Below are 19,226 nucleotides of genomic sequence, written 5' to 3'. Positions count from 1 at the left end.
TGATAAAGAATGTTTTATACTAGGGCTAAAGATCATATCGCCTGACTATGACCTAACCCTTAATTAACATAATTAGGAAAAAGATAACTACTTTTCAAGCAATTTTTCGTTGAATTTAAAGATCCTGGAATTTTATATACATCCAAAAAGGGTGCCAAAATATCTGAAGCATGTACGCTGACACTTGGACAATCGTCTATGTAAATATATTTATGAAGTCTTATGAACGAAACCTAGTTTTCTGACACTGTTGGATGATCATTTTTAGTCGAGCGAAAAATAAAGTTTGGAATCAGAGGTGATACACAAAATCGCCGTATATACAGGGCCAGTAAGGGCATTGTTACCCATTCACAATGAATGGTAAAGTGGTAGCATTTTGATAAGGATATGGTTTAGTTGGAGTCAAGTTTCATTACCTGGTGACAAAACTTTGATTAATTCGTTCTGTCTATCTTTTGAGCCTATCAGCTCCTTCATTTTGCTTTTGGAGCGAACATCTGCAAGAGAACTTTCAACAACTGTACGCTTTATTGTCAATATTATCATGTTTTCAAAGGTAACAACCCTATCGTGAGTGAATGATGACATCAATAAATAAGAACAAGGTCTACCAGGTCTAGTATGTATCGCATATCAGTGATTCCCGCCAAAACAGCTGTCATTGAAATAGCATTTAAAACAGCACTTCAGAGTGTGCAGAAATTCACCAATGGTATTAGCTCTCACTTTCGCATAACGTCCATTTTCACCCGAGCATTTGTTCTTATTTCTGTTAAAATTATCATGATAAACAACTCTAGTGGATATTCTAACAACTTCTGCTCTATCGTATATCGTACATTATACAAAACGGTACGTGTTTCCCAATTTTTTTCCATTTTTTAAATGGACGAATGATCATTTAAGAAATGAAATATGTTTTATCTCTTACTTGATTGAGTCAGATACGGAACTTACAGTAGTAAATATGTCTGATGATAATTGAAGATTTGTCATCCAAAAGTATTAATGGACTAAAATTTTCCTAATTGTATATAGGTTGTGTAGCTTACGGGTATTCTGGGAGTTACAGTACCTATAGCATTCGATAATTATTCTCTTGTTTAAATTATTTTTTAGTATTTGAAAGTTGCTATTTAATGAGACTCAAGACAATTCAGCACCGTGTAGGGGGCTGCTAAGGCAAACTCCCGAAACATCTGAATGGTCTTGTAATTTGTAAACATGTCCGACACAAAAATGGAAGTTGATGAACAACCCGGCCCAAGTTCTTCCGCTAAAACAACAACTTCAACGTCCAAAAGCTCTCACACGCCATGGTAATAATGCTTTTAGTTTTTGGTGATTACTTTGTGACAAAGATAAGCATTGACAGTAATGCAGTTGACCACAATGATGAGGTACAAAAATACTCCGTACCTAGGCCTAGAGCTTCCTTTCCGAAGGTTAAATCTTGTTTTATTTTAAGCTTGCCTTGTGCCAGTATGTGTTGTTTGCTAGTACTTGAGGTTAGTAGGGCCTTAGAAATGATTTAGGACGCTGCCTGCCAAATACCTTATAGCTATACCTACCTAGTAGTAACCTAAGCCTAATAGGGTAACCGGTAAGGTACGTTCACCGATCACACATAGGGGGAAACACCGCAGTGGAGCCATCGTCATCGCGTGGCTCAGCCTGGTATTTCTACAGAAGCAATTCGCGGTGGCCTAGACTATGGCAATTGACGTTTTCCCATGTTAGCCTATTTTACCCACTTAACAAGAATTTAAAGTAATATTTATTCGGATGACTGTAATTAACCCCCAAGGGCCAGTACTAAACACGGCGACTCGACCGCCGACCGAAATCGGTGGAAGAACACCAAAACCAATATGGCGGCGATACCAAGACAACAACAAACGAAGTAGGGAGCGACTACATATCCGCGACGATCGACTTATGTGTGCTGTCAGTAAGGCCGTGGCGGAACAGCGCTTCACGCCTTATCCGTATATTTAAAGATTCTTGGCAAGCACGGCATGTACTGGCAAGAGGTAATGTTGTGCTGTGCGCGCTAGCCACAGGGGTTACAGTAAGGCTACTTACCGTGGCAGATCACACCTTAAGGCGTTCCTGTTGTAGTCGATCCGACAAATAGCTCCACAACACTCGCAGTTTTTTGCTTTAGAATTAAATTATGTCTTTGAGCGTATTCAATCACAACTTCTTTACCACCACTAGACAAATAATGATAAAATTCACTGTAACCCACATTGCACTGCAAACAATCGGTAGGAAATCGAAGGTCTCTGTCAAAATTAATGCCAGAAGGGCCAGCCACTGCCTCTGCCATAGCTACAGGAAGACAAAATGCTGGTTTTTGCTTCATTATTCGAGTATTCAGTCAAACAAGGATACCAGTGGACACTGGACAGGTAACTTTATTACTCAGCTGAAATGCTAGTGAAACTTAGTTTTTGACTAAAGTCATTCGTAATTGGTTATGAAACCCATGACGTCATAACGATGTCACACCTCTCAGCCAATAATGAGTAACTGGAACTGCTTTTGTTTGCATAAGAAAGTAAGTTAGAGGGCTCATTAAAAGTAAACATTACCGTAGAGGAAACACCTCTCCCGACTTAGGAAAAATTCGAGGTAAAAACTTATCAAGCTCATTTAATTCCACCCCATTCAATCTCAAATAATGACTACTTTTTATATTGCTTTTCACATGCTCTTTCCATGTAGGTGATTATTTATTTTAATATCCAGTGTGGAGTGCTTCTGCAGTATTACCAGTTTGGTACTGGCCCCTGGGGGTTAATTACAGTTGTCCGAATAAATATTACTTAAAAATTCTTGTTCAGTAGGTAAAACTGCATAGAAAAACCGCAACTGCCATAGTCTGGGCCGACGCGGATACGTACCCTAGATCTACCCTATTTTTTTGAGGAGGAACAGTGTTTTTACCCTATTTGTTAACCTTTCCAATCTTAGGGGACCCCCAGTGGGAAACCGGGTTTTTTGGGTGGGGAATGAATTAAAGAATCCGTTTTAACATACAAATAATGGCACATAGAATTAGCAATAAACAAGGCCACCAGCTAACCTAAACAAACCACCTAACCTAGCCTAGTAGCCTTATCCTTACCTAGTAGGGGGGCTTCGCCCCCCCTGCGACCCCCCCTTACATAACCATATTAGATATAAGACAGCCTAAAACCCTTTGTGTACCTACTTAAGTTTAAGGGTAAAGGTGAGCTGCCATCTTTTAGAATGCATGGAGCCTATGATCCAATACTTTAAAATGCAATTTGAAATAGGCAAGAGCCAAGTATCCAAGAAACTGATCCTTTCAACGACGGTATTTAGGCAACAGATTCTTCAAATCCCACCACTGCCTCTCAGTAGTATCAGTATGAGCTCCAGTGTGTGGGTCCACAAGTTCAAGGAGTGGTTGACTCTTAAATGAAGAAATCCCTCCTCATTTAGGCAATTGGAAATGATGGATTGCACGGCTCTATATAATCCCTTATCACTGTTAAAAGTGTCACTTTGTTCCTTCTTTCTACAGGAACAGCAAAGAAATCTCTATTCTCCCTGCAAATCCCCCCAAACACCCACTGGCCCATCACTACTCTGCCTACATTATATTTTTGCCTTCCAAATTTGCTCTCATCAATTTCAACAGTTTTGCCTACGCCACCAATCTTACCTTTCCGACTCAATACCCAATGCACAATAACCTCGCGTATGAATGAGCACCAATCATTTATAGTTTGGTGAGAAATTCTTAATTCATTTTCAACAAATTCATAACTAAATTTAACACTACTATAATTATATACAAGTAACAAATTAGATTCTATATCTAAATGAGACATTTCAAACCAAGTTCCTTTAAAAATGGGACACGATAAAACTACACCTTTTTTCACTTCTTGTTTTTCAATACAACATGCCTTCTGTCACACCGAGATGCTTTTTTGTTAATATGAAGTCGGCACTTAGAACCACAGGTGGGGCAAATAGTGTCACTTTCACTTTTAATAACACTGATCTTGGCAGTACTTTATTATTCTTTCGATGTTACCACAATAATGCAAAACAAAATCTTTATAATTTAAATAACAATTGAGACAAGAACTTGGGAGAAAATCCACAGAAATTGATGTCAAAGTAGATGGTAAATGAGAAACCGCACCAGAAGTTGAAGGTTCACACGCTTCCATGGCTCTCAAAAGACTGAAAAATTAGCAGTGGAAATTGTGTGAAAAGTGTTAGTTTCCTAGTAAAACTGTCACCTGATTGGGTATTCAAGTCACGTGATTCTAGTTTTGTTAAAATGCTAGTCCCAAGTAAAATGTGGATAATCATCATTGGTTAAAAACTATGACGTTTGGGTGACGTCTTGCTACGTAGAATACAGTCGATGATGTAATAATAACATAATCTGTTTTTAACGTACAAACAAACAAACGAGAGCTCACTCTGAAGAGGAATTTGAGAGAGTTATGAAGTTGAGGGACTTTTGATTTTTAAACCACTTCTAGACCTAGCACCACTTAGATTTATATATCAAATGAAACCTTGAACTTCCCTCTTTTTAGTGATAAATTTGATAATTTGCTGGCGGAGCTATTGTATAGAATTACCAATATGTTTTCAAGGCAGTTTGAAATCCAATATGGCGGCAACCGCGTGACGTGCCGTTTGTAACCACAGCTAAGCCACCATCTCTCCCAGCCTTCCCAGCACTCATTTGAATAATGTTAGCGTATATATGTAATGTTTATTGATCTTACTCAAGATTGCAGTTGTAATCAGCACAATAAGACATTTTGTTGCCTATATTAGTGAAAGTATGAAACTTCTTATTCCTGGGGTCATGGTTTGAAATGGATTCATTTTTACCTTGTAATCAGCGGTTTTATCCTTACTACCATCACAACAAACTCCACAGTGCTTATTTGATTGTAATTATACATGTTTTAGTCTTTATTCACTCCAAATTGCACTTGAACTACGTTGCGGTTCCTGGTTCTTAAGCGCTCACTCCACATACACAGTTGCAGGCAGCACGCGAGTACACAGTTTATGAATTGCAAAGCTTTATTCCCTTAATTGTTTACTTTACTCATTATTTAGTTTAACTTTACTTTGTTACTTCAAAATGTTTATTCAATTCATGTCTATTATCCCATTTATTGCAATATACCTGTAGTGTAATATATTTTCATTTTATGGAGCCACTTTTAGTTGTTCCTATGGATATATGAACCTTCACTCCTTCGCTGTCGTAAGTGGAGAATTCCAGCGAATTTTGTTCTTCGGCTGTTATTGACTTGATAAGAAAAGCCAATCAGGTAGGCTCATGTACTTCTCAGGCCACTGTTGGCCTACCCCAGCTGCATTTGCATACAGCAGTCTCTGTGATAGCATTCTTTGTGCATTTTTCACCTTGTGCGTTAAATAAGATTCAGTTTTTTATTTGTCATAAATCAGTTTGTATGTGAAATAAAAAAGAAATACATTGAAAATTAAATTTTTTCATAGAAACTTACAGTACTTTACTTGGTTTTGATAACTAGTACATTATAGAATGATGTGGCGGGATCACAAGCTAGAAAAAAGTTGCAAAACCCTCCCCACATTAACCTAATCACTCCACTCCACCCACCCACCCCCCCAGTCACACTTTCTTCTTTACACAACAAAATACATGCAGGACAATTGACCTCTAGCTACAAAAAACAAAACAAAACAAAAACAACACAAAACACACGTACTTACCAACACTCCAGATACTCCGGGCTATCCTGTGCTGTCCGCTGGTTAAGGTCACTGGGACACCAACAACAACAATACCAACAACAACAACACCAACAACAACTAAGAACCACGACACCACAACCCAACACAACAACAAAAAAGGAACAACTACAACTCCACAACACAACAACAAAAAAGGAACAATCACAACCCAAGACCACTGCACAAACAACACAACCAACACAAAAAAAGCAACAGCACAAAAGGCAACATACACACCCACTAACAACACCAAAGAACAACAGCACAGGCACAACAACTCCAAAGCAAAAAAAACATTAACTTAACAACAAGCAAACAACAAATCAAATACACACAAAAACTTAACTGACTTTCAATGCCTTCGATATACTGCTCCCGACACTACTGACTATCACCAGCTCTCACCAAAGACTGACTGAAAAAAACACAGAACTCTGATCTCTACCAGCAGACAACCCAGCCAGAACTCACTAACAGCCAATACAGTCGTTAACTATCCATACAGCAATTACACTCTCCATCACTCTCTCTCTCTCTCTCGGTTCCTCATCCTCTCGTCTCTCTCTCTCCTCTCTCTCTCTCTCTCTCTCTCTCTCAGCCACACACACACACACACACAGACGTTGTCAAATGGAACTCCATAACTCCTCCATAATGACATAAAAGTTTAATATGTAGGTATGGAAAATTTGAAAAGGGTTTTCAGTTTGCAATATTCATTACCATTTTCTTACAGGATAGAGAAGTACCGCCCTATAGTCTTCACAGATATAGTTGGCAATGAAGAGACTGTGGCCCGACTTGAGGTTTTTGCAAAGCAGGGAAATGTACCAAATATTATAATAGCGGTAAGTCAGGTCATTTATTGCTTTAATTTCTTTAAGGTATAATGAGTAAAAGTTTCATCACCTGTATAGATAATTTTATGTACCTGTCTCTCCCACTTCCTTCGTAACATGTATTCTTCCTCCTCATTTCCATTTCCTCTATAACATGTTCTTCTCTTTTCTGTTTTTTCTTATAAATTCTGGACATTAAGAGTCTCTTACCTTGTTTATATTTGCAGTTTTGAGGATCTTATGACACAATTTGACACATGATTCATACTACCAAATTCATTCCTTTCTAAGTTCCATTATCTCTTTCTCTTCATCACTGCTTTCAGGTTTCCACCAACACTAAAATAACTTTTGTTATTTACAAATTTACTTCAGTAGTTTGTTTCCATGACTGAATACTCAAAATTATTTTATTTGGTAGTTTAACCTACATAAGGGTAATAATGATTTAAAGATTCAGTGAAATTATATTCTGCATTAATTTCATCTTATCTTCATAATCTTGCTGCCTATCAGTGAATAAGAAATGTAGCCTCTTTTTCAAGAAAACGTTGTTTAGGTAACATTTAACTTGAGCGGAGAATGTAAAAAGGTAATTATTTACTTGGATTTTCTAAGCTAGAGAATAGTAAATGTCTTCTATTCAGGGTCCACCAGGTGTTGGTAAAACTACGACAATCCTGTGTCTTGCTCGTGCCCTGTTAGGTGCTACCTTCAAGGATGCTGTTTTAGAATTAAATGCTTCAAATGACCGAGGTATAGATGTTGTGAGAAACAAGATCAAGATGTTTGCACAGCAAAAAGTTACCTTGCCCAAAGGACGTCACAAAATCATTATTCTAGATGAAGCAGACAGGTAAGGAATGGGTTTTTTTTTTTTTTTTTCATTAATGCAGTTCCTTCCAAGTCTTCTCTTCAGTATTTTTTGTTTAATTTTTAGTTTTTAGTTTAAATTTTAGTTGCTAGAGGTTCACAAGGGTGCATTGATATGTGCAAGGAGAGACAAAACTTGCTTAATTCCCTGCAGTATTGTATTCCAAAGAATGTTTCTGGATTTACCAAACAAAGCACTGTATATTGTACAAGTTCGAATGTGAATTATATGTGAGCCAAAGCATTTAACAAAGCTCTTTTGGGAATTATTTAAGTTGGAGATAGTTCTTAATAACATTTGTCATTCACTCATTTAGTCGTTTTCCCCTTTTATGTGTAACTTTTACTTGGTAGTAGATTGCTTGTAGTTTAGTGCAGCACAATACATCATGACCCAAGAGTATTTTCGGTACCATGTGTTTTTGTATTGACCTTGCAGTTGCTAGCCTTTGCCTTTTGTCAAATTTCCTCTCAGTCTTTGATTTTATTTTCTAGCATGACAGAAGGAGCCCAGCAAGCTTTAAGAAGAACAATGGAGTTATACTCATCTACAACCCGATTTGCTCTTGCATGTAATTCTTCTGAGAAGATCATTGAACCTATTCAGTCACGTTGCGCTATGTTGCGGTACTCCAAATTAAGTGATGCACAGGTATGTGACTAGGTCTCATGTGTACATTTTAAAGAGTGCTCAACTTCTTTTGGGTGGGTTTTGTTTTGGGGAGCCAAAGGGACACTTCAAAGTATACTAGTTTCAGTACCCTTCATGGAGTGTTGTTATATTATGGAAGAATAAAGCATTTTCAGTTCTCTGTATGGGGTTGTTGTTGTTATGGTAGAATGTAAATATCCATTAGTTGAAAGGTTTTTAGTTGTCACATTATTAACCATATTTATCATATGTCACAGATTTGTAATGTTTCACGAAGTATTTCTGGTTTTGTTTTATGACATGCACTTTTTAGGCTCATTTAGATTATTTAGCTTTGTTTGATTAATATAATGAAAATTTTGGAGAGTGGAAATTTTAGCAATAGTTTGGCAGTTTTGCTTGTGTTTTGTATTTTTTTTATTGTTTTCATTGATGAAGTGTAAGTGAACTGTACACTGCTTTTAATGACTGATATTGTTATGATATTACAGATTCTTTCAAAAGTGCTACAAGTTTGCAGTAAAGAAGATGTGAGCTATACAGAAGATGGTATTGAGGCCATTGTCTTTACAGCCCAAGGTGATATGAGACAAGCTCTAAACAATCTTCAGTCTACAGCCCAAGGTCTTGGTCACGTGTCTTCTGAAAATGTATTCAAGGTAATGAAATGAGGAAAGCAGTGCTGACATTATTTTTATGATTTATGTCCTAAATTAGAATGTTATTATTCATCTATCCTTGCTTATAATTGCTTGTTAACAATATGATGGGTAGAACATTGCTTATGTTATGATTTTCATGATGGTCCAGACAAGTATCCATTCTTATATTTAGCCTTTTTTTATGCATATCATTCTTTGTAACGTAAGCAGCCTTCAGACATACTTCTTACATACACAGTATACTAGAAAAGACAAGACTATATGCAGTCTCATTAGCTAACATGAGCATGAGCTAACTGCAAAAAATACTAATTATCTAGCTGTTCTTTAAATAGTGGAAAACACTACATCAAATTAATAGATACCAAATTGATAGAAAATACCAAAATCACTGGCAAAGCATGTAATTACAACTAATAGCATTTGCAAACTGCTATGCCAGGGAACCTAAAGACAGATGCTGTCAGTGGATGTATCATCTAAATTGAAAATAAATTGAAAATGTACCTGTAAAAGTAAATGAAAAGAATGTTATGGAATGAAATAGAGGATTAATTGGGTAAGTGATGTATCCAGCAATCCTGCAATGAGGAAGCAAGACAGGTATTAAATAAGTACATGCACTACTTGGATGAAATACCCATCAATTACCACGCTCACTTTTCACGTAAATGCAGCTGGCAAAAGATTCAGACTTTCAAGACTGTTTCCTGATTGTTTGTTTGTTTATATGGTGTTTACAAACAAACAATGAGAAAGCAGTCCCGGGAAGTCTCCATCTTTTGCCAGCTGCATTTACGTGAAAAGTGAGCGTGGTGATTGATGGGTATTTCATCCAAAAAGTGCAGGTGCTTATTTAATAGTACCTTTCTTCTGACAAATTCAAAGATCATGAATATTGCTATTTGACTGATGAGGTTGTGATAACATGAGAGCATAGATTTGAGGTTTAAGCTCTAACATTTATTCTGAAGGCTTTTTGTGTTGTAGGTTTTTCAAAATAACTTTTACTGCTTTTGATAAGTAATGATGCATTTCAGATTTAGGTCGATGAATGGCAATTATGTCAAAACTTGTAGAATGGACAGCTAGCAGGTACAAGACCTTGAATGTCGTGTATATTCTATGTAAATGCTTTCATAGAAATTTCCCCGTTTCTTTTTAGGTTTGTGATGAACCTCATCCCTTATTAGTTAAAGAAATGCTCCTACATTGTGTAAAGACGGACTTTGATGATGCTTACAAGGTAACTGTCGTTTATGTTTAGTCTTATTTTTAATATTTTAAAGTATGCTGTTAAGTAAATAAAAGAAGGGTAATTTAGATCAAGAGGACAGTGTAAGGGGAAAAGAAATTGATAAAGGTTATCTTTTCCTTTGTATCCATTTCTGTACCTTTTACTTCCATTAAAAAGAAAATGGATCTTAACCCACGAACGGCGGCGCGTCGCTAAAATCGACGCTTTATGTGCTACTAAAATGCGATCATCGATTTCAGCGATGCTTTAATTTCAAATCACGCGGGCAAGAACAGGTGGTGTTGGAGGCGGGGTTTTATGATGTCATAAGGGTAAGTAAACCAATCAGAACACAGATAAGAAACAGTATTGCCACAATGCCTCAATTTTTTAAATGAGATGATAATACGCTTGCGCAACTTTTGGTCAGTTTCCGCGGTGTTTTTCTTTGCATGACGGCGGCCGTGAAATTTACTTTTTTATGTGATTTATTGATATAATTACATAATAATGGCAAATGAAAGAAGTGATAGTGATTGGTCACTTAGTGACAATGATTTTGACATAAGTCAGGGTTCTGAAAGTGATAGCGTAAGTGAGGAATATGATGTTGAAAGTGATAGTGATACTGATATCGGTGATTATGATCATGCATCCGTCTGGACACGAGCCTACCCGCCGGAAGACATTAGTTCCGGCACGAAATTAGTTTTTACAGAAAGGATGAGTAGAGGATGAAAACATGTACATAGTGTATATATGTAAATAAGGTTAGTAAAAGTTCTATATACTTTCATTAGGGCACTTAGTAATAGAAATGTTGATAGTGCTGTAACAACTAATTGCAAGAGGACGATTCTCTTTTGAAACTCGGTGTGAGATGGTTTCGTTAAATGTCTAATACCTGTTGAGCTACTAGTTATATATGCCTGAATTTTTTTTCTCCAACTTCTAAGATAAATTTAGCTCTTGTTCATTTATGAAATGATGAAAAAGCATGACCTGTATAAGTGTTTGGTCGACAGAAAGTTGAAAATGAAAAAGGATAAAAAAAAATTTCCTTTACATTTCACAATATATATATGTTCTCTTTGCAAAAAAAAATATATTTTTTTATTGCCGTATAATCGCCATTTTCTGGCGATTCCAATGGTATATAAAACATTACTATTCTTATGAAAATAATCTGATAAGGAAATTTCCGAAGAGAGAAAAAAAAAATTAGTGAAATAGGCGTCGCAGTTTAGCAGCATACGCGCCGCCGCTCGTGGGTTAAGGGCTGTCATGTGAATATTTGGTTTTTAATAACCAGGCAGTGCTTTGAATTACTAGCTTAACTTTTAATTTGAATTACATTTGGAGATTTCATTTTCTTCATTTCATCTTAACAGTACAGTATGAGGAGAACTATTAGTTCTTCAGAGTTCCTTTTGGTACCAGCTCCATTGCTTTTGCCTTTTACATTTCATCAATTCCTATTTATCTCCTCGCAAATATTTATCACACTTCAAATTTACCTTGTTCTAGTTTTCAGTTGTATAAAACTTTCAGGCGAACCTCTTGAAAGTTTAGATTTGTAACTGTGGACTCATTAAACTACAAAATATGCCCTGTGGTAGGGGTGTAATAATATTACCACTGTAGGTCCTACGTGTCGTAAAAGGTGACTAAAAGGACAGCTGCTGCCTGGCAGTCTTACTTTTGAGTAGAAGGCTAGGCCCACTGCCAATAACAGTGGAAACTGCTGCCTTGCAGGTGGATATTTTAGTCAAAGGTGAGGCCCACTGCCAATATCTGGTTGATGACAGCCAGGGCATACGGTTGTAAAACCCCTTTGCCAAACAATAAACCATGCCTGATGTTTTAAGGCGCATCAGGAAACTGAACCCTTAATGTAGGGATAATGGTAGGGAAGAAGAATGCTCATTAAAATACAAAATAATATATAATAAAAATGATAGAAATAGCATCAAGTAGATTTTTACAGTATTTACTATCTTTTGCAGAAATAGCATCAAGTAGATTTTTACAGTATTTACTATCTTTTGCAGGTATTAGCTCACCTTTGGAAAATGGGCTACGCTTCAGAGGACATCATCAGTAATATTTTCCGTGTATGCAAACATACACCTATGGCAGAGTTCTTGAAACTGGAATTTATAAAGGTGAGACCTATTTCTGTGGTTTATGTTAATTTATGCCCAGGATGTTATACTTTAAAAGGCAGAATTTTAGTTGGCTGGTTAAAAGGGCCCTCTCTTGGTTTTGCTTTGTGTAGTTTAGTAGGTCTTTGATCAATGGCTTCATTATTTGTTAATTCTCTCTATTATTTTTTCTTCAAGTTGGGACAGTACAAAATCTGTACTGTATTTGCATATGTATTTTTTAAAATTTTCTTTTGAATTACTATATATGTATATGTTTACATTTATTGGTGCAAAAGATGTTTTGTGTCTTTGGTTAGTGAAGGTGCAAATCAGTACAAATTTCTTTTGCCACAAACCTATTACTGTACATATAATAATTAGCTAAATTTTTTTGTCAGGAATCCCAGCAGCCCCTTACATATCATTGCAGATTTCATGAGTCTGCAGCTGTTAACTATCTCACAAATCAGGTGTTTGTGAAGTACATAAAACAAAAGAACAAATTTCCTATTGTCTGGAATTCAGAAAGACATCAGTAATTCTCAACAGACAGTTCTTTAAACACACCACCAAATTCCAAGATGCTTTACACTCCTCCCACGAGAGCTGTTTTTGGGAATACATACAACATACCTACCTCTTGGTTGTCATCAATGTTGACATTTTAAAGGTCCCCACGATTAACGGGGTTGATTATCTTTCAGTGAGGCCTTGAATATCTTTGCTTTAAGGTGAGGAAGTTGAGACTGACTTATGACCATAAGTATATATTTATTTTGTATTGCATTTTCATACTTTATTTCATATTGTTCCCACCTAAGCAGGTGTTACCAAGATTTGCTAGGTACTTATTTTCTGATGTCTTATGGGTATTTGTATATGATGCCTTAATCTTGTTCTTTCCATTAAAAGGAAATCATGGTAACACCTGCTTACTTATGCTTAGGCAGGAAACAATATGAAATAATGTATGAAAATGCAATAGAAAACAAATGTATACTCAAGGTCTTGAATAATGTAAACAAGAACTTACATCAGAAGCATTAACTGACAAGTTTTTTATTAGTTCATGTCCATGATGCCAAACATTAAAACTGATTTACCAACATGAAAATCATCATATGCTTATAAAGCACAAAACATACTTGAAGATGAGAGGCCACTGCCAGGAAGAAAAGAATTAAATTGATTACTGGCAAAATCATACTAAAGAAAATTTTGAAATGAAGAGTGGGAAAAATAATCAGTAAAATCAGTCAGTTTAACAAAGTCAGAACATTCAGGTAAATGCTGCTTAGCATTTCATGTGCATTTCTCCTGTCTTTCCACATCAGTTATAGCGCTGAATAATCCTAAAGGGTTCCGTTGCATGGTCTTCAATACTTAGATTTCATAATCAATCACTTTTAAGTAGAATGAAACCACTCTTTGTAGTGTATGCAGGTTGCTGCAGACACTGTGCTACATGTAACTTGTGGTATTGGATCATGTTGGCAAGAAAATGTGCGAATATGAAGTTTTAGATGTCACTTAATCATTTTAGGTTTCTGTCCTACCCTTTGTAATTTTAATACAAATTTAGACATTGAATTTATGCTAGAAATTAACTGATTTTTTTTGTGTGAAAAATGTGAACAAAAGCACTGGAGAGCATCTAACTTATGAACTTTCCACATACCAGCATAAGATAACAATTTATGTTAAGAGATGGAGTAGTTAAAGAATGATTGGTCAGTTGAATTAAGTTGCAAGGGTAATGGGGAATGTAAGTATATTGTACTTTATTTAAGAGATGCATGAAGTCAGGAAAATCATAAAATTTCAAAGATTATGAGAACATTGTGAAGTTTAGAAGTTAAGTTTAACTCATATGAAAGAAGACAGGATTTTAGTGTATGTTTTGCTGTTACCTTTCAGGAAATTGGCTACACCCATCTTCGTATCATCCAAGGAACGTCTTCATTACTGCAATTATCAGGGCTTTTAGCCAGATTGTGCTCAAAGTCCCTTGATAGCTCAAAAAGCATATCTTAAAATTTTTAACAATGTGGGTTTATGGAAAGAGGAATTTAATTCCTTCACTCTTAAGTTGTATCTTTTAACATATTCTGAGATCTATTAGGGACAAACTTGTAATATTTTGTATCTTTGCTACTACATATAAGCATTAAGTAATAATAATGAAAATCAATGACAATTTATTTTTATGGTTTCATTTCCCAAATGCCAGATGCATTTAGTTTGCATTTCCTTTTGTTTGTAAGTATTCTTCGTAGTTTAAATTGAGTACATTCATTGGGCTATTTAATTTCTACTCAAAGAAATTGTGCCTATTAATAATAACTGGCTCATTGTATATTATGTGGCACACTTTAGAGAGAAGCATGTCTTTAACCCAAGACGCATTGCTCTGTGCCTGTTACTTTTGTATATTCTTCTCAGTCTATTTCAGGATTTCTCGACCTGTGCGCACGGGGGTACTGGTGAGGTGCTCTGTTTGAAATATCTTTTATTGTTTTCATAAATTTTGCAGACACCAAGTACAGTGGTACCTCGAGATACGAAATTAATCCTTTCTGAGACGGCCTTCGTATTATGAGTTTTTCGTAACTTGGAACACATTTTACATGTAAAATGGCTAATCCGTTCCAAGCCCTCCAAAAACAACCCAGTAAATTATATTTCCAGGCCTAAAACACATGTGCTAGGGTTACGACGGAAGAAATATGACTCCAAAAAGGCAAAATACTGTACATACTTGAGTAATATTCAACTGCATGTAATGTTCAACCCCATTTTTACTGCATATATTAGGACTTTAGCATATGTCCCCTAGCAATAAGCCTAGCCTATGTTAGCGGTTGCTACTGTAGCCTAGTCTATGATTCTGACATCTAAACCTAAGAGCTAAAAGCTTAGAATATGCCAATAAAATGTATAAATAATCAGTATGTACAAATTTCAAATAATTATTAATTAATCATTAACTATAATACACAAACAAACAAAAAACAAACCTTCCAATCGATTGTTTACATTCAGCTCTTACCTGTCTTACGAGTATCGAACGAGCGCCAAGCAATCATTTTTCCTAGCACACAGTAAGCCATAAATTGTCATTAGTATCTCTCTTCAACTAATGAAACCACCAAACAGTATAATAACCATTTCTATTCTTTATTCTATCTTTACCTAATGAAGATACCGAGTTACTGACAGCTATAATGAAACATGCGTATACGTAACGTAATAATAAAACAGAAGAAGAATTCTAAAAAATACGTATTTGTTGGCAGTCTGATTTATTTTATATTTTATGATATCTAATTCACAATTTTTTCTATTAAATGTATTGCATGTACTCATTTCAAATAATTATTAAGTAACCATTAACTATAATAAACAAACAAAAAAAAGCTTCCAAACGTCTGTTTACATCCAGCACTTACGAGTATCGAACGATCGCCAAGCAATCACTTTTACACAGTAAGCCATAAATTTTCATTATCTCTCTTCAACTACTGAAACTACCAAACAGTATAATAACCATTCATTTCTATTCTTTATTCTATCTTTACCTAATGTTTTTTTTTATTAAATGTATTGCATGAATAAGTTTTTCAATTTACAGCAACCTTTTACCAATAGAATACTTAAAGCACAAGGGGTAGATGCTGACCAGTAGGAGAGCAGGACCTTATGGGGTGACTTGCATCAGGAACCAATGGGAGAGCGGGAGGATGGTGGTGAGTTTACTCAGTTGGCGGCGCGGGAGTTTTAAAATTGTTCTCGGTGGTCCGTGCGAATCTCGGGACTTTACAGCAACAACCTTTCGTATCTTGAAAACTTTTCGTATGTAGAGCAGTAAAATTTTTCGCATTGGCTTTCGTAACTTGGATTTTTCGTAAGTTGAGCCTTTCGTATCTCGAGGTACTACTGTATGTGTTTCTGTCTGAGTTCAAGTCTTCAATATTTGACATTTTAAACTGAAAGGTAAATTCATTAATCTTTCCTTTTCATTTCATTTGGGGTTTGAATCAGTCATTACTGGCCTCTTTTCTTTATGAATTACTATCCTGCTAATCTTCTTAGTGTGTAGTTGTTTAGCCGAAAATGACAACCGTCAGTTTTTTTTTTGTTTTTTTTTTTTTTCTTAAGGCTACTGGACACATTTTCCTTTCAAACACCTTTCTTACAAGTTTATGTGTTTGTTTTGTATTTTTCAAAATTCATTGCTAAATGAAAACTTATATTTTTAATTATTTCATCCTTAATCTCATAAAAAAAAATAATGATTTTATTGCCGATATATGAATTTCCATAAAAAATGTGTTAAGAACCAGTCCTTTTTCCAGTACTTTTTGGCTGGTTCTACAAAATCTTCAGTCTCATTCGTGATTGAAATGGTACTGACAATCTTAATCTTTTATTACTTTTGGTAGATGTTGTTTTATATTTGTTTCCATGATTCTCTCTCTTTCTCTCTGATACTTAAATTGTAAAATTGTTGTGATGAAGAGTAGTCTATTCTTCTGGTAACATAATTTCTCAAGTTCCTGCATTTTCCATTGATTCTCAGCCACAGTAGCTGCCTGTCACTCTTAACCTCTGATTTCCTCTCATAAAAGCAAAGCAGGAATAATACTAAATTTCCCCTGAGGCCGGATACCATAATAAACTAAGCCTAATCTAGTACAGTAATCCAGATTTGTGGATCCAGGATAATGACTTCACCATATGGTCAGTGCAGTAGATGAAAGGACATAGTTAATACCCAATTTTCCTTGAGGTCGGTTGGCTATAGAATTAACCAGGTTAGTGACTTATAATCCAGGTTAATGACTTTGCTATATGTTGGCTGACATGTGAAAGCGGATTTATGATTCGTGACGATGACCTCCGTGTCCTGTTTGAAAGCAAGGGCATCTGTGATTCTGGTATTTTTTATGGGCTGCTCAGTGAGCAAGAGCCCGTGCAGACACAAGGTCAGCTTAATCAAAAACAACAACAACGATTCTGGTCAGTCAGTAAGTTGATACCCAACTGCTGCTACATTACTCTTCAAAGGTCATAATTTGTGGACTTTTTTATATAATAGAAAACCAGATGGATTACCCATAAAATGGACAGTTGTTCCGATACGTAATACAAACCCTCGGTCCTTTAACAATAGGAAGGTAACTAGCGGCAGCTGGGACGGTCGTAAGCTTCGAACAAGGGGAGAACGGTAGTTAACTGCTTGTCCGATCGTGCGCGCGCCCGCGCGCCCGAGAGGTGAAGAATCACTTTTGCTTTCGGCCGCGGGTGTGAAGGACGTGTTCGTCATCGCTCTCTGCCCGCTTCATCGTCGTATGCTTTGTTTATATTGTGTTTTCTACTAATGGTTGGTTTGACTTGAAAATGAAACTGTAAGTACACTGTTTTCATTTTCATTACTTAATTATGAATCAACATGGAGCTATCGCCGTAGAGACGGCGATTTCCGCTCTTTTCATGAATTGAACCCTTGAATTGTGTCTCGGTGCCGAGGGCGGGCGCACTCGCGCCGAGTCATGTATTTTGGGCGAAAGTGTGTAATTGAAAGATGTAAGTACTCTTTTTCATTATATTTTTGCCCTGTGCGTTCGTTGCCGAGAGCTTGATTGCGCTCGGCAAGAGCCTCTTATTTTGTATGAATAGAATGCAATGAAAGTGGATTCGCAATGCAGTTTTCTTTTCATTTTCATTTATTAATTGCATCAAATTTAATTTTGGATCAATTTCCGCTCTTACCCGGGAATTAATCCTTACGATTTATTGCTGTGAAAGTGAAAATAGCAAGTGCAGTATTGTTCATTTTCATATATATTTATGATAGCATCATATTATTATGGATCAAGTTTCCGCTCTTACCGGGAATTGATTTTTCCCTCTTTAAGTTCTATGAAGTGAATCGCAAGTGCAGTATTCTGTTTCATTTTCATATTACTTTTCACTGCTGTGCGGGGGTAGGGGAAGCGAAGGTCTGCCAGGAAGTCGTCGGAAAGCTCTCCCGCGACTCCCTTGGTATCCGATTCTTCGTCTTCTTTCCTGCCCCCCCGCTCAGCTTCCTCGTATTTTGTTTTTGGGGTCTTCCTTCCGTTCGGGGTGGGGCATGTCTCCCCCCCCGTGCGTGAGGGAACCCCTCTTACTAATCTGTTTGTGCTACCGCAGGTGCTACATCCGTGGGAGACGACCTTGGACAGGTATGGACCACTGCGGCTGCAGGGCGTGCCTAGCATCCACGATCTGCTGCAAAGTCTAGCGAGGTCTGGGGCGGTGACCTTGGAGTGGTCTCCACTACAACCTTCACGGGCGCTTATGCTGCTTCCCCCCGCTGGTCTACACTCCCCATGCTGTGTCGGTGACGCCGTCTGCCGCTTCTAGGGCCGGTCGCCGCCGTACCGAGGAGGGGTATGCCGCCGCCGCCTGTGTTTTCTTCGTGTTGCCTGCCCCAGACTTCCGCTGTTCCAGCAGCTCGCCCCTGGACCGGCCGCCAGTACCACGCTGGCTGCCGATGATTCTACGAGGCGATGGCTGGGCCTGCCGTACCTGTCGCTGATGTGGTTCCCGCTACTGGCTTGGCTGTCCCTTCTGTGTTTACCGCTGCCGCTGTTCCTGCCGCTCCTGAGCTGGTTGCTGTTCCTGTCGCTCCTGGTTCCTGCGCCTGTCCATGCTGGTCCTGCCCATGGTGTGTCTTTCCCAGTCCCAGGTCCTTCCGGACAGGTGCAGTCGGGCCGTGTTGCTTCGGCAATAGGCCCGACTCCGGCCTGGATGGAGGACCTGACGACTGTCCTGCGTGAGCTGACGAAGAAGAGGAAGGTGTCATCTTCGTCTTCGTCTGTTGCTGCGCCTCTTCCCCTTCGACTTCTAAGGCCCATAAGCCGAAGAAGAAGAAGGCTGCCTCCCCCCCCTAAGAAGTCTCCTTCGGGAACTTCTAAGGGCCCGTCCCACCTCGGTGGGACGGGGGGTCCTTCTGCTGGTCCTCCTGCTCCTTCG

At 37.5% G+C, this 19,226-nt stretch overlaps 1 protein-coding gene across 1 annotated transcript; it reads left to right on the top strand.

Annotated features, from left to right (window-relative positions):
- Positions 1-1,165: 1,165 nt before the first annotated feature.
- Positions 1,166-14,410, top strand: LOC135208635 (replication factor C subunit 2-like). Its single transcript, XM_064241021.1, has 8 exons — positions 1,166-1,322; positions 6,536-6,647; positions 7,286-7,494; positions 8,007-8,163; positions 8,655-8,822; positions 9,991-10,071; positions 12,114-12,227; positions 14,127-14,410. The coding sequence occupies exons 1-8, from the start codon at positions 1,228-1,230 to the stop codon at positions 14,241-14,243; spliced, it is 1,053 nt and encodes a 350-aa protein (XP_064097091.1). The 5' UTR covers positions 1,166-1,227; the 3' UTR covers positions 14,244-14,410.
- Positions 14,411-19,226: the final 4,816 nt, after the last annotated feature.

Source organism: Macrobrachium nipponense, chromosome 35 (genome assembly GCF_015104395.2).
Source record: "Macrobrachium nipponense isolate FS-2020 chromosome 35, ASM1510439v2, whole genome shotgun sequence".
Lineage (NCBI taxonomy): Eukaryota > Metazoa > Arthropoda > Malacostraca > Decapoda > Palaemonidae > Macrobrachium > Macrobrachium nipponense.
The sequence above is the reverse complement of the archived record's forward strand: the minus strand, read 5'-3'. Positions and strand labels throughout refer to the sequence as shown.